Genomic DNA, 22,246 nt, shown 5'->3' on the forward strand with positions numbered 1-22,246 from the left:
ATTAACCTGCTGAACACAGCCGTAAACTTGCCTCGACCCTCAGACTTATGGTTTTCATAACCCTAACCCTAAGTTGAGCCCTAAAACGTAATTGAAGCCATAGGAACTCTTGAAAACATGTGATTACTCATTTAAAATTGTGGAAAAACTAAGTCAAGACTGTGAATTCCATAGTACAAATGCTAAAAAATATATTTGAGGCCTTAAAAAAAAAAAGTTTTCCCTGAAAAAATATGTATATATTCCATATCTTGTTATGGTCATAGGTACCTATACTAGTATATACAAAATTTTTGGCTCGTCCAAAATCAAAAAAGAACCAATGTCCTAACCTTTCTTTAACCTGCTGAACACAGCCGTAAACTTGCCTCGACCCTCAGACTTATGGTTTTCATAACCCTAACCCTAAGTTGAGCCCTAAAACATAATTAAAGCCATAGGAACTCTTGAAAACATGTGATTACTCATTTAAAATTGTGGAAAAACTAAGTCAAGACTGTGAATTCCATAGTACAAATGCTAAAAAATATATTTGAGGCCTTAAAAAAAAAGTTTTCCCTGAAAAAATATGTATATATTCCATATCTTGTTATGGTCATAGGTACCTATACTAGTATATACAAAATTTTTGGCTCGTCCAAAATCAAAAAAGAACCAATGTCCTAACCTTTCTTTAACCTGCTGAACACAGCCGTAAACTTGCCTCGACCCTCAGACTTATGGTTTTCATAACCCTAACCCTAAGTTGAGCCCTAAAACGTAATTGAAGCCATAGGAACTCTTGAAAACATGTGATTACTCATTTAAAATTGTGGAAAAACTAAGTCAAGACTGTGAATTCCACAGTACAAATGCTAAAAAATATATTTGAGGCCTTAAAAAAAAAAGTTTTCCCTGAAAAAATATGTATATATTCCATATCTTGTTATGGTCATAGGTACCTATACTAGTATATACAAAATTTTTGGCTCGTCCAAAATCTAAAAAGAACCAATGTCCTAACCTTTCTTTAACCTGCTGAACACAGCCGTAAACTTGCCTCGACCCTCAGACTTATGGTTTTCATAACCCTAACCCTAAGTTGAGCCCTAAAACGTAATTGAAGCCATAGGAACTCTTGAAAACATGTGATTACTCATTTAAAATTGTGGAAAAACTAAGTCAAGACTGTGAATTCCATAGTACAAATGCTAAAAAATATATTTGAGGCCTTAAAAAAAAAAAGTTTTCCCTGAAAAAATATGTATATATTCCATATCTTGTTATGGTCATAGGTACCTATACTAGTATATACAAAATTTTTGGCTCGTCCAAAATCAAAAAAGAACCAATGTCCTAACCTTTCTTTAACCTGCTGAACACAGCCGTAAACTTGCCTCGACCCTCAGACTTATCGTTTTCATAACCCTAACCCTAAGTTGAGCCCTAAAACATAATTGAAGCCATAGGAACATTTGAAAACATGTGATTACTCATTTAAAATTGTGGAAAAACTAAGTCAAGACTGTGAATTCCATAGTACAAATGCCAAAAAATATATTTGAGGCCTTAAAAAAAAAGTTTTCCCTGAAAAAATATGTATATATTCCATATCTTGTTATGGTCATAGACCATGCATAGAGGTTTAAAAATGTATATACTTATGTGGTGTCAAATTACTTGGACACAATACTAAGGACAGGGGTTCGTGTTTTGTATATAAATGAGGAGTTATCTTGCAGTTTGTGGCGCATTTGAAATTGTTCTTAACCCTGCAGGTGAATCTCTAGAACTTTGCACCAACACTTTCACCCGCACAATTATAATTTAAAACTTACGAGTGTGACGACTTCTGCGCCTACTTCACTAGAGGGGAATAAACCATCAGACCCGCATAATTCATATGGGATTCCATTAGCTCCAAGGCTAGTCTGGAATACCAATTCAATTTATCGAAATAACTTTTAAACAGAAGAACGCACAACCAATTTTTAATGAGGTGAAAATCAACAGAGCAAACATGAAAAAGACTGCACACTATCTTTGCTCCTTCATTTATTTGCCACGTGTCAGATATATTCAGGAGCAAAGAGTCTTCTTCTTTCTGAAGGTTCCCTAAAAAGGGAATGTGGTAATTGCATGAACAGAACTGTTTTCAGGAGGCTTCCACTTGACTGTCACATCCTTGTGAGCCATCAATCACAAATGAAAATGAAATATATATTTAAAAAAATATATATATTATTTTGATTATACTGTATATTTTTCATTGGCCCAGATTTTGATATTTTAGACGGTTACAGAAGTTTCAAACAAACTGCCAGCCCTGCAGTGATGGGTATCTGTAATTGTGGGTTTGTGGTCTGAAGCAAGAGAACACACTTCAGGTCACTCAAAATCAGCTTGTACTGTAATGTTATGATTGGCTGTCTGTGCCAACTGCCCAAGAGTAGTAATGCAACTGTACCTATGACTTATTTAGCTTCATCGGTGAGATTAGGGTACCGAATATAAAGTTATATACTATATGCATCAATGGTTCTACAGCTGGTTTAAAGAACTTTGATCTGGCTCCATTGTTCTGCAATTTGCCAAACATTGCACACAGGTATCACCACATCCCACAGCCTTGCAGAAGGCAAACAGAAACAATTTATGTGACAGTACTGTTCCCTGTCGTAAGGTAAGTTCTAAGATTACCCCCTGCTGGTCTGAATCTGTAATTACATAGAAGATTACAAATCCATTTTGTTAGGTATCTGGAAATTGCATATATATTCTGCATCGCTTCAAGGTTAACTGGTCCTAGTCTAATGTAACATACCCATCACAAAATTCACCTCAATTTATAGTTTCAGTGGTCTATTCAGTGTTTCTGGGTCCTTTGAGAGGCAAATATTGAAAAAGTCATGGCTGGTATTCTAATAAAAGCAGCTGCCTGTGTAAATAAATCAACTAGCCTGCGTCTTTGGTTCACTAAATAATTAATTACGTACTGTTTGGAAAACAGCCATTTACGGAACTGTACAGAAAAAATGCTAAAAGTTGCTGGTTTGGTGATGGTTGTTCCTTTTATTTTCTCTGATTTTCCTCTGTTGTGTCAGCAGAAGTAATCCATGCCGTCCTCCTTAGGCATCTGTTCAAAGGTGTGCCTTCACATTTCTGGATGTCCAAATAATGTCCTACAGTGAAATGTAATTCGGAAGACATTCCAAGCTGCATAGAGGTCCAAGCTGCTGTTGGTCTGGCCTGACCCTCTATTGTTCTGTTTTTCTTCTCCCAATACAAAAATGTGCTAACAGTTAGTATGATTACAAGGCAATTCAAAGTAATTTATTGTTTCATCTTTGTTAAATTGCCATGGAATATTTGTAGTCCACAGTAGAAGGAATTAAATCACACTGTACAGTAGACAACTACATGATAACGTAAAGTCTGTCAAGCAGTGATCTATTTTAGTAGAGTTTGTTGACTATTCATACAATAAATGAGAATGTATAGTTCTGGTAAGCTCAAAAAGCTTTACAGTGAAGGGTGGAAACTCTAATCATTACAACTGCACTCACAACAAACTTTCAAAAACCAGGACCCAGCACACAAGTTTACCTACAGTACATTGCAACATTAATCAAATGCAAACTTTATGATTTCAAAATGGAGCTCCTACTGTATTACAAACCCTCGTAAATTCTTAACTCAACCCAAGACATGAATTTGGATCAGAGTTCCTCTTTTGCAATTTCAGGAGGAATGTTAGCAATGCCTTATAATTCTGGGGCAATAACAGATGCACCCGGCACTTGTTTGTGATGCCCATGTGACCCCGGCCTTGTTCCTCCAGACATATTTCAATAAACAAACAGACTTCCAGCACTGATGGCCTGCTGACTGTCTTCCAAACTTCAAAAGGTCATTGAGCAATACAGTGCTGTGTCTTGCATTTGGCGTTAGTCTGTACCAGAATGCCCCTAGCCCCAGTTTGTAAAATGAGCCTAAAAGATGTTTATTTCAATATGGAGGTATTATTGTCTCAAAGATAAATAGGCTAAACAAATAAATAGCTTGAACATTCCACAAATAAAATGAGATTCAGAAATATTCTTAGGAATTTACAAAATAAAAGTGCATTTAAGCATCGCCTGGCTTGTGTGCACTCGTTTGCATTTATTTGTGGATTTTTGAGACAACCCTTCTTTTTATAAGGTGTATTTTGTTTTTCATTATATGAGAATGCGAGCTGAACGACTCGGTACGGCTGGTGGAAATGACTACGATAACCTTTCCGCTATGATTAGTCTAATCATTACCACACCACCTGTGGCACAAAGGCACACTCACTCCATGGGAGAACGAAGTAGAGAGGGGCTGTGAGCAAACATGGTCCTTCCCCATTGTGACACATATGAAAGTGTGAAATTTCATTTTTCTCCCCTTGTAATCTCTATTTCTTTCATTGTGACCATGATATGATGGGGGAAGGGGGAGACATTATAATTACACATACACCTTCACTTTCCTAAATCAAGGACCTTGTGAATGTCTGATTGATATCCTCTAGCCCAGTCCCTTGAGACTCATTGCGGTTGTACCATTTCTTTTAACAGCTTTTTAATTATAGGCGGAAACAATGTTAATGAAATAATGTTAAGTGTGTCCCATTGACAGTTCTCTACAGCAAGTTCTTTGCAAATAAAAAAAAATGTTTATGAAGATTCAAGTATGATTTCTTCACTGTGATACGGAAAATACTAAACCCTTTCTGAACCCATTGTGAGGGTTTTTTTAACCCCTTATCTATCTCCCCCCCTTTTCAAACACAAGCCTGAAAAGGATATACCAAAAATAATATGGTTACTATTCTTGAACCCTTTTGAATACATGCATAATACTGGTCTCTTCTGCAAGCTACCCCTTGTGACTTTATTCTCCAAGGGTCAGAATTACTCATCAAGAGTCTATACATATGCTTGAGGTTGGCCTGGTGGGCTTAGAAACACAATGCAAACACAACAACACTGGGCAAATTCCGGTTCAAATTTGATGACAATACCACTAAAAATTAGCATTCTGCATTGGTTTTTCTTTGCTATGTCTAGGCACTTTACCAAAAATAAAAAATAAAATAAAAAAGAAGCCATTTGGAGACTCCAAAAGGATACTTTGTAGCCAAATAGTATGATGTGTTATTAGAGGTGTACAATTCCAAATCCTTTATATGCTCATGGAGCATATAAGCTTGGTTTCCCCCTGCCTTCAATACTGTGAAGTCCTTCATTGAACATGCCCTCCGCTGTGGAGTCAAAGCCATTCCAGAGTAAGTTTTTCCAAGCTTGCGAATTAGCTCGCAGATCCGCGGCTGCTCACTGCATTTTCTGTTTCTGCCACGGCGGAGGATAGTTTGACAACTTGATACTTGAACCCCAGTAAAATACACAGTATCGCGCCTAGGATTTCCCGTCCTTCAGAGCAGGTCTGATGTCAGTTTTTAAAACACCCAATCCGTTCCGCTCCAAAGAAAAGAGTAAAAGAGATAACTGACCCAGAATCAGATGCTATGGAGGAAACCACTGACGACCCAGCAGGAAGTACATTTCGGTAGTGTCCGTCGATTCGAAAGTTCCCTACTACAACCAGAGTAGCGTAGCATTTCAGTGAAATTGATTAAAATCCCTGAGCACGTTTAAATTCAGAACTTATTCTTGTTATAACAAGCATATTAAGATGTCTAAATTAGATAAAATGTATGTTATGTTAGCGCAGTTATATATGTGTACAGTTTGCCAGCAGCTACAGGTGACTTGTTAAAGTGAACCGGCAAAAATAAAATGTAGGCTTTTGTACAAGCAAGTTTCCACCTATTGCTAGTTATCTGGCAGTGGAATTGAGAGAGTAAAATGTTGCAATAAAATACAAAATATATTACAATAATACTTTATGCAATAAACACGTCCAAGTAGTGCGACTTTGTTTCATACGTGTCGGTCTGGGTGCATGCAGAACTCCTTAGATGGGCGGGCCCGTTCCTATCTGACAGGATTGCTTGCTCAGCGTGTTTGTTAAGCACGTTCCTTTTGTGACACTCGATTTTAAAGGGATTTCATATTCTAGCAAAAGTTGATGCTTCTTTCTTTGCTAGCGTGTGTATTCTAAACTCGTACAGAGAAACGGATGGTTATGATGGATACGTTTATACAGTTTACAAACCAGAGCCAGGGAAGGGATCGTATTTTCAGGTGAGTTTGGTTTCCTTATATGGAGCTGGAGGTACGTCTCGTAGGCCATCAGCGGTCTCTTAAAAGCACCAAATTCTGAATTCGCTTTGAATTGACAAGTTCAGGCGAGTCTGTTTTTCTTGAAAAATTGAACTTGCTTGTTACTGCTACGTTTCTCTTTTTATTGAGCTCGTGTTGACTTGAGCGGGCTTTGAAGTAAGCTGGATTCGACCAGTGGCATATGCTACCTTAAAAACGTGAGGAATGGAAAGAGCTGCTTTAGTTTGGACGAAAAAAATGAATTAATGTATTGATCAATAAACGAGTTTATGGTGTTTGATTGTGTGCGTCGTATTGCTGATAAATCTAATCGGCTTTCTTTCAGAGCAACGCAGTATGCATGTGCTTTTGTGAAATATTTACTGCGGAATAAGTCCGCAAGAAAAGAACTACTGAAGAAGCTCCAAGCTCTAGAGTCCAACATGAGCTCTGGAAGGAAATGTAAGTCACTATATTTGTTTGAAAGCACATTAAGAGCTCGTTGTATTCCCTTTATAAATGCTAACAGCAGTAGGTTACTTATCAAAATACCGTTAAAAATTGTTGGCGTATGTTGCAGTGGTGCATTTTATGAAAGCGTGTGTTTGTATGTTGAGCAGCGTCTCTATCTGGTGCTTATAGTGAAAACTCCTTTTGTGCTGTTGTCCTTTCAGTGTTCCGCCTTGGAAACACTGTGAGCTCCGTCCACGCGGCCAGAAGAACCATGCAGCTCTCAGACCCAGTGCTACGCTTTTGCCTTACTATTTCCAACCTCAACCGCGCCCTCTATTTCATCTGCGACAATGTGTTGTGGGCAAGGAACGTAGGGCTCGTGCATAACCTAGACAAGGAACGCTGGAGCTTTAACGCCTCGCGGTTGTACTTCTTTTCTTTGGTCATGAGTCTCACGCGCGATGCCTATGTCATCGCGCAGATCATGGTGAAGAAAACACGAGACAGGCAGTACCAGCAGAAAGCCCAGCAACACCTTAACGAGCACCAGGATGTGGCTTGTGTGATCATTCCGGAGCTTGATGCTTTTTTCTTCCTGTTATACGAGAGCCTGAAAACCCACCCCCAAGTTGTTCTTGACACACTGAAGAATGTGTGCGACCTTTTCATACCAATGGACCGGCTGGGTATATACCAGACCAATGCTGGTGTGGTTGGGTTTTGTGGTCTTATGTCTTCCCTTTTGGGTATACTGTCAGTCCTGAAGCCTGGTTTGAGAATGAACCCTTGACCGCATGCCTGGTGGGCATAACACTGGGATTTGTAGTCATAACACTGGATTAACAAGCATAAGCCTTTCGGGTTATAACTAATTTCTGTCTTTCTCTGTATCTCAGGTCTGCTGTAGTGCAGTCTTGCAGTAGCTCCAGTGGACTCAACCAATAGAGAGGAAATCGTGGAATTCTATGTATTTGCAGGGCTTTAGTGCTCAGAAGGTAGTGATTCCTAGCCTTGCCAGTTTTATGTAGCTTCCAGACTGGGAAATGGTCATCTGTAATAGAAGATGAGAAGAGTACGGACATAATGGGAACATAAACTGAAACCTGCAACTGTGAAACTTTATTTTCAGAGACTGTTCCGTAGAGCTGGGGTTCCCAAACCCTTTCATCTAACCCTCTGTGTGATGACCCCTCTCCTTAATGAAATGGGTATATTTGTATGTATTTTTACACTCTCAACTTCCATGGAAACACGTCACTGTATGAAGATTTATATATGACGTTGCTCCTTAGTGCAATATAAATATTGAATAATTTTGATGATCACAGTATTACCAATGGGTAAGCTAACAAGGGTGATTTTGGCTTCTTGTTTTGAATTCAGTGACCCTGTGTGGTTCTGTGAGTACGTACCTGGACTTCAACAGTTTTTTGATGAGTAACTCATGCACTGAGGCAAAGCAAACACAGTACTCTTAAAGGGAAATGTTCCTCATCAAGAAGTGTAAAGGAACCCCATGTAGGCCTACTTCTTTATAGAACCCCACAGGGTCCCGGGACCCAAATTTGGGAACCTTGCTCTCGGTGCAGCACAATGTGTCATTTACATAAATGTACAGGGCTATTCAGCACAGATTCTACCTCCATATATGACAGCATATCTTTTATTCATCAGCAGTATCAACTACGGTACCAGGGTTTGAGCACTACAACAAGAAAACACCTTGAGTTAATGCACTGTATGCCTAACACAGTTTACATGTAAGCTGATTACATGAGTAATGTGTTATAATCGGGATGTTCACTATTGAGTGACGCCTGTTCTTGATTTGTTAAAAACATATTTTTCCATGTCAGATTAACATGTGATGCAGTAATGTACATGTGCACTGCTCAAAATAATAAACACCTATGCAAGTGAACAGCACAAAGATATGTGAGCCATAATGACTGGATTCTTAAGCATTTTTTGTGTGTGTTGTGTAGTGTTACGTCCAGCAGCATGCACCTGGTTGCTGTAACGCAGGTGGATTTCAGGTCATAACAGGTGCATAAGCACATACCAATTTTTTCGTCTCTTATGCGTGGTTGCATTGAGGTGACCATCTCGTCCATTGCAGTAAACTCCAACAGAGTGGCCACCAGACTGTTGAGTATCCCCACTCCCGCCTGGTGCCTCTCACCCTGGACAACCACCCCTATCAAAGAGTTTGGTTCTAGAGCCAACACTGTGTGGAAGTGACCCCAGCTATATCTAGTTGGTACCTCTCATCCTCACGCACCAGCTCAGGCTCCTTCCCCACCAGTGAAGTAAAGTGCCATGTACCAAAAGTCAGTTTCCACCGCCTGAGCGAACACCCGAGTCCGCTCCACTCCCGGCCCTTGCCCGATAGCCGTCGCACCCGACCCCCTACCCCTGGACCTTGCGGGTGGTGGGCCCACATGGTGAGCCCACATAGAGCCCTTTAGGGGTGAGCCCAGTCGAGGTACGTGGGCTGCCCAGTCACCAGACGCTTGCGGACACCACCCCCAGGCCTGGCCCTAGGGATGGGTCCCAGTAATCCTATTCCACTTATCTTTCACCATTCAGCAGGGGTTGATTTGGATCATGTTCATCTGGCTTCTCATCCCAGACCTGTTCGCCTTGGGAGACAGGGCACATAAGCCCCTGATGATATAGCTCTGGGGATCACAACCCCAACCATCACACCCCCACCCTCTCAAACACAACCATCACATCCCCACCCTCTCAAACACAACCATTGCACCCCCACCCTCTCAACCACAACCATCACACCCCAACCTTGCAAAGACAACCGTCACACCCCCACCCTCCCAAACACAACCATCACATGGCCCTCCCTCCCAAACACAACCATCACACGGCCCTCCCTCCCAAACACATACACACTTGTCCTCCATTGTCTGTCCTCTCCTGCTAATGAAGTCAAATTGGAAGTTGGGCTAACCTGTGTGAAACTGATAATGGCCACTTACATACCTCCCACTTGTTCTCTCATTTTCACAGGTCTTCCAAAAAAAATTAAAAAGTGTGTACTTCTCACCCACATTCATGACACTTGCTCAACTAGGTTAGCTACATAAAAAGCATCAGACCGTGGAGTGGTGGGGTTACTTTAGTTTGGAAAACCTCTCTCTCTCAGCCAATTAGAATAGGAGTCATTAGGGCACCCTGGATTACACCCATACACAAATCCTTACACAATCATGACATCTGGAATCTGTCATTTGCCACAGACTGCATTTCATTTATTGGACTCCTGAGACTTTACCCGCAGTCTGCCCAAAATGTCAGTTTGTGTCTGGCCGCAAAAGCTAAAACGAGCCATCATTTCTAAATACGGGAGAATGATGGATTTCACAACTGACAGATTCTTCCCTTCACAAGCATCTTTCCTGGTGCTACACTGCCATCTGATGGCCATATTTCTGAGTCATGACCAGAAAGTCTAGGCGTGAAGAAAAGACCTTTATTGAGCAGAAATATTAAGTATGAATATGTTTTCTCAAAGGAAGAGCAGGTGAAGGTGGTGCAAAAATATTTTATACACACACACACACACACACACATATGCGTACATACATACATACACACACACACATACACATATATTTAAAATTCTCCCCTCACCACCAACATATAACAATGCCTGTCAACCTTTAGAAAGACTTGATAAAATTGTGCAAAGACAAAAGTAAAATGCAACACAAGAAATAAATTATTTTCTTTTACACAGATCCTTCTTTTACAAGTTCACATAATGCATTGGTGTTTACACATGGCATATTTTTCGCTCTCTCCACTTTTCCATGAAGACCTTATTCTTTTTCCAACAGCAACAAATAAACAAATATAATACACCAAAGAGATGAAAAATGAGAGAACAATATCCTTAAAGAAATAAACTGCTTTGTATGCCTCCTCTTTAGACTCTGAATAAGTTAGTACGCATAACAAAGACCTTCTTCCTTAGCTCCACTCCATGTAGTATAGGAAATATGCATTTGTAAAATGCGATTAAGAGACACGATGCATTCGATTGCATATGTTTTGTTCTACACCTTCGGATTCGTGACACGCTGTACATGAAACGGCTCCACCACACAACTCCCAGAGAAGGCACCAACACTACCGCCTGTGTACAACACGCCTGTACTTTACTGAGAGCCAATCAGAGCTCAGGTAGCAACAGGAGAGAGAGAGGCATCACAAACCCTTCAATGGGACTGGGCTACTGTACCATCTGCTGTCAATCACTCGCACGGACCAATCAAGAGGCTTGATTTCACAGTGAAACACTGCCAGTCCCGTTCATGTCAGTGAGTCACTGCTGAAAGGCGACAGTTGTGAATGTTTTCAGGGTTCGTGAAGGCCCGGTTTTCCCAAAACAGGCAGCCCCCGGTCCGTAATGGTCCCGATTCAGGAGGCGTTCGGTTCCATGAATCCAGAATCGAATCACTCGGGAGCAAAAGGAATCCTCAGAGTACGTTTCTGTCGCAGTATGCAACACTGTCACTAAAACATTATGGGGCAGCAAAGGCATCTTCCCTTTCACAAGAACTGCGCCTGGCAGACACTTCTACATCAAAAAAAGAGATGTTTATTTCACAGATTGCTGACTGCAGAACAACTGGATCAGGCACACTGGCCACTTGTGGAAACACAAGCAGGATAGGCTAGCTCATATTAATCCATGATTATTTGAAAAGAGGGAGTCCATTTCACTTCAAGAGCACAAAAGGATCATAGCCTCACTAAGATAAACAGGAAACGGTACATTTCACAGGAAGCCAGTGACCAGTGAGGAGGAGGCACGACGAGGCGTACTCACAAACCACAGACAGACTGTGAGAAACATCGGCTCTGCTCTCCACTAACACAGTTTTTCCACTCTTTTTCATCGACCACAATAACCTTGTATTATTGAGAACAATAATAAATGACTTGGACCGCTCCCCGCATCTAAAATGCCTCATAGCAGCATGTTGTTCACTGCCAGCAGCAGTCTGGGGCGTTTTAGCATAGCAACCTAACCTTAGAGAAGTAAGGACGTAGAGGGAGAGCGATAAAGAAATACTTAAATAGCATAGCACACCAAGAGTCCAATTTACTAAAGCTTTTAGCATACGCAAAACTAAAAACACAACCTACACGATTGGTGCATACTATGACCAATCATTGGTCATGTTACTGGTTTTGTATGTGCTAAATAAATCAGGCCCCAAATATATAGCAGTGCTTGCCATTCCAGTTTATACATGAAGCATGTCAGGGTACAGAGTGGAAGCTGTCTGTTGGTTGCTTCCACTCAGTTTTTTTTTTTTGTGAGACTTGAAATGGTTCAAACCGCTATGAGCTGGGAGCAGTTCAAATCCAAACTGACAATCAATCATGCTGGCTGTCAAGGAGTGAAAAGCGGAGAAATCCGTATTCATAAAAAAAGCTTTGCCATCAATAAACTACATTTAGGACCTCCTTCAAAACAAAAATAATAAATTACTTAAATAAATGACAATACGTACAGAGATGAACAACCTGTTAAGTAAGCGGGGTCAACTCTCTCCTCCCTGGGACCCCGCACGAAATCAAGGGACTAATACAGGGGTGCCCAATCTTATACGAAAAGGGCCAGTGTGGGCGTAGGCATTTGTTATAGCCCAGCACTAACAGACCTGATGCTACAGATTAAGGTCTTGATTGAAGATCACATTTAGTTAATTAGTTGAATCAGGTGTGTTAGCACTTGGCTAAAACAAAAACCTGCACCCACAACGGCCGTTTTCAGATAAGATTGGGCACCCCTGGGCTAAATCATTTGAGGGCAAAACAATAAGACCTTCTGCTTGGAACAAAGCAAAGAAATTAGAATAATTAAAATGGCACAAGAGGCCTGAGAGCCTGTCCACTGAAAAAGAACAAGAAGAAAACACTTTGACAGTTCCTGTGCTTGAAGCAAGGGAGCCTCTATTTTAACACTGGAGTTTAAGACTGAATTTGAGCTGGTGGGACTGGGTGGGGTTGGACGAGCAGGTGAGGCAGTTCCAGAGGCTTTGCTTATGAGGGCTGGCAGTTTTAAGGCATCAGAACCAATGTCTACATACAGGAGCACACGCAGAACTTACTGGACGATAAAAACAAATGCTCCATTACGTTTTGGCAACTTTATCGTCAACTCAATCAGCTTTCGTAATACAGTTTCAGTGCGGAGATAACTGGTTTTCAAAAGAGATCCAGTAGCAGGTGAGGCGCACCTCTTCACCATTCTTGCTCCATCCAAACAACTGTCATTCAGTCATTCTGGGGTCCCACCAAGACCAGTGGTGTTTTTGCAGGTTTAAACTGATCTGTGGAAAAACACCACTGGGGCATAAGGGACTTTTGGAGAGGGCTTGTGTGTGCGTGTGTGTGTGTGTGTGTGTGTGTGTTGGGTGGGAATGGAGGAATCTATCCATAAACGCTGATTTAATGGTTTGAATCATGGCCTGCATGATCTAGAGCCACAGGCGGCTAAACCAATATAATATCAGCCAAGCACACTGGAAAATTGCCATAACATAGGATCAGAGTATTTGAATGGCTTTTTCCACACACACAAAAAAAAAACATACCCTCAATTTTCATTAGCTTATTAAAGCGCCATGGCGACAGACCTGATCTTGTACAATAATTACTGTCTCTCTGAGCACTACAATTTGCGTGTCTGGTTTTTTGAGTTTCACTGCACATTTCAGCTAGATAACTTCTCACTTTTGTACAGATTTTTATGACTACAGCAATCATCTGCCTTAAATTCTCTCGGTTGGAATTTCTGAGTGTGTGAACGTTCTCCACAGGACAGCGCCGTCCATGGCGCACATTCCTTTCACAGCACCTTTTTAAGTCTGACTGGATATGTGCCGTTTGAAAGCCAAACTACAGGCATGAAATGAGCTGCTGGAGGCCCTTTCTATTTCCTCATGTTAAGAGGGGTTGTGTGCCAGCCCAGTCTCTTTCAAACTTCAATAACATCATTTAAAAAAGATCACTGAGCATCTGAATAAAAGGCAACATATCTGTGGTATCTGTTATTGTCTATTAAAACACATTAATGATTTGATTTTCTTGTAAGCAAAGACACCAAATAAAATAGACCATAGTCTGACTTAAAACATACTACCTTCTCTATGTGACATGAATTTCAAGATTGAAGATGTGAAACTGTGTCATGGAGGAAGCCACAGTGGTCACTTAATTTGTCTGCTTTGGTAAACAGAAAGACAGCCCTAACGGCTCGGATCTACTTCTATACTGCGGGACTGTGGGGAATGTAAATGTGTACAGCACCCTCACACACACACACACACACACACACGCACAAACATACACACACAAACGCACAAACACACACAGGGATGGATCTCACTGGACTGGTGCACTGTAGTTAAGATTTGGAAAAGCATACATAATGCTTTGTGCTGAATTAATTGCAGAGCAAATAGAAGTACTACTGAGACTTGAATCTTTTTTTCCGCGTGAAAGCCATCATCCCAGTTCACAAAATGAATTTATATCAATGCTCCAAATTCAAAAAGGAAGAGAATGTTTAGCATTAAAACAACATACCATTGCAACTGTATCAGGCAGCGTGATAAGAGATAACAGAAAACAGGCAGTTTATACCTCTGAGCAACTGCTGCATGGCGAACTTCTGTTCTGCGTCAATACAGCCCCTTACCTCATGGTGAGAATGGCCCTCCCTCTTGACCCACACAGCATCATGGGTAAAATTATTTCAGCTCATCTCAACACACATTTAACCTCGCCATACAATTAAATCTGACGCAAAACCCTACCCGTCACCATGGAAACACACATTAAAAAGGGTTTATGCTGATCACAAGTGGGTGGTCTTCGCCCCATCTAGAAACAAATGACAGTTTTGCACCCGTGCCACCTGAACGCAAAGCTTCAGAAAGTGAGACAGTGCGTGTGGGGGGGGGGGGGGTGCATTTAGTGTCTTTGAAGAACTCAGGGTCGGGCACCAGCTGCGTGGGTGGGGGAGGGATCTCCCTGGCGGCCATTTTGGTCCTCCTGGGCCACAGATGGCGCTAGCGCTACGAAGGCGTGTGGGTTTGGTCATAGTCCAGGATGAGGCGCTTGATGTGCGACAGCTTCTGATGCAGATACTCGCAGCGCCTCTTCTCTTCCCGGTAACCAGGAAACTTCTGTAGACGTCAAAGGAGAGGTGGTCACACATCCACAGTTATCATGAACCCAGAGACTATGCATGTGTCCATTCTGAGATAACAAGGACTATTTAACTATTCTAAACGCAGATTTCACCGCACTGAGGGTGGTTGACTCATTCGGGATAAAACAGACCAAACAGTGTCTGATCCAGACACCATGGCAACGTCAGGGCACAGTGTTATAATCACTGACGATAATATTCATTCTTAGGTTTGTCAAAAAAAAAAAAACATTGACCACTAACTTTCAAACCAAAATCGATCACAGATTTCTTATTTGTCTGAATTTGAATATGAACAGCATCTGGGAAACAAAGACCAGGTATAGTGAGGTATATATGATGCAAGGGCTTCATTTCGAAAGGCCACTACAAAAACATGTGATAACCCCCTTGTGATAACCCCATTTCTTACCTTCATGTACTTCTTGTATTTCTCCAATATTTGGTCTTCCATAACCTGCAAAAAACATAACAAATTCATTGAATATAAAAGCTAGCCATCTGCAGAGCCGATATCCGCTCATATCTGTTACATTTCTCTTCATAACTGACTTTCTTAGCACCAGTGACAGTGGGGCTCAAGCACCCCTCTCTCTGCACAGGGCAGTAAAACCCCAGGAGCATCCCCGGACCCGGGCCTGGGCGGGGAGCGGGCGGGGCGGAGCGGGCCGCACCTTGTGCTCCTTGGTGCCGGGGGAGAGGGTCTTCATCTTGGAGCCCAGGCGGACGAACATCTGCGTGACGCTGCCGATGCGGGCGTGCAGGTCGCGGTACTCGTCGTACTCAGCGCAGAAGTCCTCCTTGTACTTCTGCCTCTGCTCCGAGGCCAGGATCACAGTGTACTTCCTGTGGGCGGGGCACGGTCACGCATTACACACACGCTTAATCCGACAGCTCAGGTGCTAACAGACGTCTGTTTATTTCTTAGTGGTAAAATATTAAAATGCATACACAGCAAACCTTATGAAATTAAATATAGTATTTACTTCATAATTAAGTAATTAGCTTATTCATTGTCGTATGAGTATTTGTTTTAACGCTTTAAAATGTCAAGTCAAAATAATTCTACAGAAGCTGCACTATTACCTCTCGCCTGCAGGTGGCACTGTCAATTAGCTGCATAAAAGCCTGTGTATTTTTTTTTTTTAAAACAAGTAATGTTGTGACAGCGAGATGTGTTCTCAAGATGTCAAATTTGAGACATTAGATCATTTATTTTCCTTCTCTCTGCCTTTCTGAAACCCGTTCCGCAAAGCGGTTGGCTTCTTTTGTGGAATGACACTCATTTTTCCGACGCTATTAAATACATTCAATACAAATCCAAATATAATTTTGAGGTGGGTTCAATTTCACAAAATAGAGGGGCAAAAGTGACTGAGCCACAGTATGTGAAAAACAGTGTAAAAGGACAGACCCGGTGCCTAAAGACCAAAGTGTAGTGGTGTCAGAGAATCCAGTGGAACTTGTTGGACATACACCAAGTATTTAAAAAAACTTGCAAAATCCACTGACTTGGTGTACACATTGTATGGTAAATGTAATACTCTCCCTGGGGTCTATTTTCAGAATCTGCCTTCTTCAAGAAAACTCAAATTTATCTTGCGGCCTACTTGGACAAACTGCTCATTTCAGCGGATAATTGTGCAGTAAACTACTGATTGCTGTTTCACATCCCATAACAATTCAAAATGACCGTTTTCATTTAATATCACTCTCTTTAATTCCGTAATGCGAGGGTTCGTGAAGCTGCTCACGATGCATTTGTGGGGCTGGCTGAATCAAAGGAGGCAGCCGAGCGCGCTCCGTAAACCGCACGTCTATATTTAAACCCCAGAACCAAAAGAATTCTCCCGTGCCCTCCCCTCGCCCCGGAGGATTGTGGGTAAGCTGGGAGAAAAGTGCATAATCTCTAAGTACTCACAGTAAATAATCAGGCAGCTCCGCGGGAGAGGGCGGAGAGACAGGTGTGTTTGCGTCCCCCTGCTCTGAAGACAGAAACACACACACACGCGGTTAATCCTGACACTAGCGCAGACACACAGATGGGCACGCACAAGCACACGCACACAAACACACACACACATAAACACACATACACACGCACACACACACGCACAAAACACACGCATGCGCGCGCACACACACGCACGCACACGCACACACACATGCACATAAACACACACACACGCATGCACGCACGCAGGCACACACAAGATAAGAAGCAGGTACAGAGGCCATCTTTATCACCAACCAGCCTGTTGTTTACCCCGCTAGGCCATGGCTGCTGGGGACTCCAGTGTATTTACAAGCACACCTCTGTTCAGTGGCAGAACACACCACCCTGCTGTTACCAAGTCAATAATAAACCCAAAGCAGGTGCAAGCCCTTACTGAGACCACTGAAAGACATTCAGACCACACCCCTTACACACGAGACATGCTAGGAAAGGCAGACTGCTCTCTCTCACCATGCTGTTTCTCCAGGTCAGGTTTGTGTGTGTGTGTGTGTGTGTATAAAGGAAAGGCAGACTGCTCTCTCTCACCATGCTGTTTCTCCAGGTCAGGTTTGTATGTGTGTGTGTGTGTGTGTATAAAGGAAAGGCAGACTGCTCTCTCTCACCATGCTGTTTCTCCAGGTCAGGTTTGAGGTCTGGGCTGTTCTCCAGCCACTCTCTCCTCCCGTTGTCTTTCAAGCGCTCCCTCTCTTTCTCTCTCTCCTTCTCCCTCTCTTTCTCTTTCTCTTTCTCTCTTTCCTTCTCTTTGTGCTTCTTGGACTTCTTCTTCCTGTGCAGGTCGTTGGAGAGGAGCTGCTCGGAGCAGACGGGGGGGTCGGACTTGGGGGGCTTGGGGCTGGGCGGGGCGGGCTTGTGGGCGGGGTCGCTCAGGTTGTGCTGGGCGGGGAAGCCATCCCGGCTCTCCGGGGCGTGGCCGCCTATCCTCTGGGTCTCGGCTTTGGGGTGCAGCGCGGTCGGGCCCCGGGCCCCGCTGGGGACCGCTGGCCCGCTGGAGAGGGGCGGAGGGGGAGGGGCGGGCTCGGACACTCTCGGTCTCTTCTGAGAAAGGCCGTCCAGTGGGGAGGACGGTAACGTCCGCTTCTGATAGGGGGAGAGAGGAGAGGAAAAGCACAGAGACAGGGATGTGCAGAGGAGCAGAAAGGAGAGCAGGGAAGGGGAAGAAGTGAAAAACACAGAGGAGGGGAGGGAAGAGATGAGGAGGAGAGAGGAGGAGATGGGAGGAGGAGGAGGAGGAGAGGAGATGGGAAGAGGGGGAGGAGGGGAGAAGAGGGGAGAAGAGGAGAGCAGAGGAGGAGGAAAAGGAGGGGAGGAGAAGGTGAGGAGAGAACAGATTTCACGTTTACACTCGTACACTCACAGTTAACACAGCTGACTCTCATTGGCCCTAAAACAGAACCGACTGCAGCTCACACACCAATAAAAAACAGATGCTATCAGGGCAGGAACAAGCCCTCCTCTGTACCAGTTAGCTTTTCCCCACGTATTCAGCCTGACATTGCAGATTTACATTTTTCGATGGCCAGTACTAGCACAAAAAACCCACACGTCCCCTTGTTTGGAAATCCACAGCGCACATGCAAATTGACCTTTGACTCCCACTTTAAATCCCTCAAAGTCTTTCCTGGACTTTGCGTCACCAAACTTTCCTGAGAAAACAAACAGTGCATGTAAAAGAACAGCAGCGGGGGGGGGGGGGCAGGAGCTTACCGCCGCCAGATTCTTTCCGGGGCTGAGGTGCAGCGGAGAATCCTCAGAGGTTTTCTGGAATGAAGGGTTCAGCTGGAAGCTCTTTGATTGGCTGCTGCCGGACTGGAGCGTCTTCCTGGTTTTGGAGGAGGGGGGGGTGTGAAGAGAGAAATATCAGCATGCCATTCCAGAGGTGGCTGCCAGTTTTTGGGTTTTTCTTTTTTTTTTTTTAAAGCATTGAAACAAGTAGCGATGGCATCCCGGCTACTCAGTTTTAAATGAAAACTGAAAGTCAGGTTTGTAGGATACAATTCTCCGGAAGGTCTCTAAAGCCGGTGGGGAAACATTAAGACAAAAAGCGGATAAAGTTTCACATTTGGTAACTTTGTAACTTCAGGTCCAAAGCCTATAATACAGTATCCCGGCAGCGCTCTAACAGATGGTCATCAATCATTTCATAAAAAACCGGCTGGGTTTTCTGGAATGTTGAAAAAGGACCAAGAAATACACACAAACACGCACACACATGGGCACACACACGCACACACGCACACACATGGGCACACACACGCACACACGCACACACATGGGCACACACACGCACACACACACATGGGCACACACGCACACACACACGCACACACATGGGCACACACAGGCACACACACGCACCCACCTGGGCACACACACGCACACACGCACACACATGGGCACACACACGCACACACGCACCCGCACACGCACACACATGGGCACACACAGGCACCACACGCACCCACTGGGCACACACACGCACCACACACACATGGGCACACACCACCACACCGGCACACACACACACCGCACACACACACCACACGCACACACCCACATGGGCAACACAGGCACACACGCGACACATGCACACACACACACACACACACACACACACACACACACACACACGCACACACGCCAGGCTGAGCTGTGCAGGCAGTAACAGTAGTGCCTATCGGCTGCCCTGTGTTTCCTAGGGTCAGATAAGATCTGGGGGGGGTTGGGCTGGGATATGACTGAGGATGCAGAACACAATGGCTGTACTGCTGCTCTGTCTCCACAACAGCAATCAGCTTCCTTCAGCTTCACCCTCACACACACACACACACACACACACACTCACACAGCCATACCTACACACACACACACACACACACAGTCCTGCCATCACCCACGTCCATCACCTCCCCCGAACTCCCTTCCTGGCTGATCTCCCGCTACCCCGCCAGCTTGGAGCCCAGGCTGCTGTGCAGGTCCAGGGTACCCAGGACCCCCCCCCTCACAGAGCGAACACACTTCCTGTGACTCACCCTCCTTAAAATGCACACGCACATATGCTCCGATACCGAAATTAAGTCATTTTCAACAACCCACTAAATTACCTTCACTAAATTATCATCCTGGATGGAAGTCAATATGAATTAATCAATCAATCCTCAGACACTAATCCAAGAACCGACAGGGGGGGAGTTCAGCTGAAAAGAACTGCAGAGTGCCAGATGCTAGGCTTAAAGCGTTTCCAAAAAAAGCCATAGATAAAAGCACTGGATGAAAAATGAAGAAAAGGCTGTATTAAAGGAGACAGCCTGTACGGCCCTGTCCCCTGGCTCTGAGAGCCGTTTTCTGAGCCCTGACGTCCTCAGCCACGGGACCCTTTTGAACACAGGAGACGGTTGTTACGTCATGGGCAGCGTCGCTCAGCGCCATAGCAACACACCAATGGACTAGCGGGCCCTTTACGCCAAATACCGTTAAACTCCCATCGGGTAGGAAGGGAAGTTTACATCCCCCCCGCCCCACTCCCCCCAAACATGCCGTCTCCCACTGTTAAGAGCTTAGTCCTACTATTATCATGTGAGCTCTGGAATAGCAACATCTCACAACAACAAGCTAATTTCGTTAGCATATTTCTTCATACCTTAGGAATTATGCTTTTTAGGGAAGCCAACTTTAGGTTTTTCAGAGAAGGCGACAAAAGTGTGTCAAAGGCTTGTCGGTCCACTGTAGGAAACCACAGATTAATCAATCAGTAGGGACCATAGTCTAACCACATATGAAAAGCTAATCGGCGAAAGAAAGTCCAAAGGACCACTGGACTCAACAGTCAAGAAGAATCCTTTTGGAAGAAGATGGGGCCGCAAGATCTGATAGTTTCAGCAAATTGTTTTTCCTGGTAAGTGGGATGGTCTACTAGTGATAGCACAATGTGTCTGGTTCAACCATCAGCACTTCAGCAGTTCAAATATCAAAAGGTGCTCAGTCAGACTGGATGGTTTCTTTCTATATTTGTCACCATATGCAGAAACATGATTGGTGAAAGCTTGTAAATTTGGTTTGAATGTTTGACAGATCATATTGAACACACGATATTGAAAATGATGATGATGATGTTGATGATGATGAAGATGATGGTAGTGTTGGAAGATGGATGCCCACCTGGCCAGCAGTCTGTGCAGCAGCTGCCTCTCCTCCTCCTGGTACCCCGGCCAGTCTTTCTGAACGTGTGGGTAGAGCTCGTCTTTCAGGGTGAAGCTCTGGTCTTTGGGGTTCAGTTTTGCCACCTGGAATTAACACAGGAGAGCACTTTGATATGACAGAATGCACTTCTGATTATCGCTAAAAACTGTCAGTTAATCCCCAGGATGTTTTAAAGGCTTTAACTATTTCAAGTAATGACTTGACCCCAGACTCTCTCTTGCACGCGCGCACACACACAAACACACACACACACACACACACACACACGTACACACAGACACATGCACACACATAAACATAAACTTAAACAGCCAACAAACACGGCCAGTAGTTTCTAACTGAATTGCTCTTATACAAATCCTTCTCCTCAGAAAGAGAATCTAACAGCTCATAAAACTGTCACTAAGTATCACAATTCTCCACTGAAGCCTGTCTCTGAATTTATTCTGCACATACACTCCCTGGCTTTGATTATTAAAATACGACTCTGATGGCTCTTAATTTGTCTGATGAATAATTCATACACACCCACCTGCATTATATCAGGATAATTAGTGACACTGTTAAATTATTCAGTTTTTGACGATTTCTCTGCATAGCATTTTACTTCCAACCCCTCTCACACACACACACACATTGAAATAAACACACACGCACGCACACACACACACAAACACTCAATCTGTTTAAATTACAGTATTGCCACGCCTTTATTAACTGGACCAGTGTTTCATGAGAGTTATTAAAATTCTAAGTGTCTCCGTTTAGCGCTCTTAGAGAGAGCCTCTCTCTCTCTCCCTCTCTCGCTCTCTCTCTCTCTCTCTCTCCCCACGCGTCCCTGGGGCCTGGTCTCCACAACCGCAGAAATAAGGAACGTCTCCGCTCCAGCTCCCCTACCCACAATGCTCTGTCCTCACTCCCAGCAGGAGGCAGGCCATCAATCAACACACAGCGAACGCACGCGGACACTCCACCCCTCATCCATCAGAGCAAATAAAATAATAATATTCTCCTCCTCAGCCCTGCCCTAATTACAGCCCCTCCCCCACCCTTTAATCACCACCGAAGGACGTTTCTCACGTACCCACAGGAAAACGG

The 22,246-nt window shown here is 43.7% G+C and overlaps 2 protein-coding genes across 2 annotated transcripts in view; one reads left to right on the forward strand and one right to left on the reverse strand.

The window, feature by feature from the left end:
- Nucleotides 1-5,641: 5,641 nt before the first annotated feature.
- Nucleotides 5,642-8,615, forward strand: pex11a (peroxisomal biogenesis factor 11 alpha). Its single transcript, XM_064313729.1, has 3 exons — nucleotides 5,642-6,212; nucleotides 6,577-6,692; nucleotides 6,905-8,615. Exons 1-3 carry the CDS (start codon nucleotides 6,148-6,150, stop codon nucleotides 7,471-7,473), a joined length of 750 nt encoding a protein of 249 aa, XP_064169799.1. The 5' UTR covers nucleotides 5,642-6,147; the 3' UTR covers nucleotides 7,474-8,615.
- A 1,544-nt stretch (nucleotides 8,616-10,159) lies between these two features.
- Nucleotides 10,160-22,246, reverse strand: part of LOC135242587 (RNA polymerase II elongation factor ELL2) — a 38,404-nt gene continuing 26,317 nt past the window's right edge. The window contains exons 6-12 of the mRNA XM_064313728.1: nucleotides 21,107-21,231; nucleotides 18,656-18,770; nucleotides 17,554-18,028; nucleotides 16,856-16,919; nucleotides 15,609-15,780; nucleotides 15,347-15,391; nucleotides 10,160-14,908 (exon numbers count right to left, since the gene is read on the reverse strand). Coding sequence (XP_064169798.1) covers nucleotides 14,798-14,908; nucleotides 15,347-15,391; nucleotides 15,609-15,780; nucleotides 16,856-16,919; nucleotides 17,554-18,028; nucleotides 18,656-18,770; nucleotides 21,107-21,231 — 1,107 coding nt within the window. The 3' untranslated portion in view covers nucleotides 10,160-14,797. The remainder of the gene's footprint in view (nucleotides 14,909-15,346; nucleotides 15,392-15,608; nucleotides 15,781-16,855; nucleotides 16,920-17,553; nucleotides 18,029-18,655; nucleotides 18,771-21,106; nucleotides 21,232-22,246) is intronic.

This window comes from Anguilla rostrata, chromosome 16 (genome assembly GCF_018555375.3).
Source record: "Anguilla rostrata isolate EN2019 chromosome 16, ASM1855537v3, whole genome shotgun sequence".
Classification (NCBI taxonomy): domain Eukaryota; kingdom Metazoa; phylum Chordata; class Actinopteri; order Anguilliformes; family Anguillidae; genus Anguilla; species Anguilla rostrata.

Bases quoted from the DNA above. Each gene is read 5' to 3' on its own strand.
- pex11a (XM_064313729.1), top strand. From the start codon at position 6,148: ATGGTTATGATGGATACGTTTATACAGTTTACAAACCAGAGCCAGGGA. The intron at 6,213-6,576 runs GTGAGTTTGGTT...GCTTTCTTTCAG, and splicing joins GGAAGGGATCGTATTTTCAG to AGCAACGCAGTATGCATGTG. The intron at 6,693-6,904 runs GTAAGTCACTAT...TTGTCCTTTCAG, and splicing joins CATGAGCTCTGGAAGGAAAT to TGTTCCGCCTTGGAAACACT.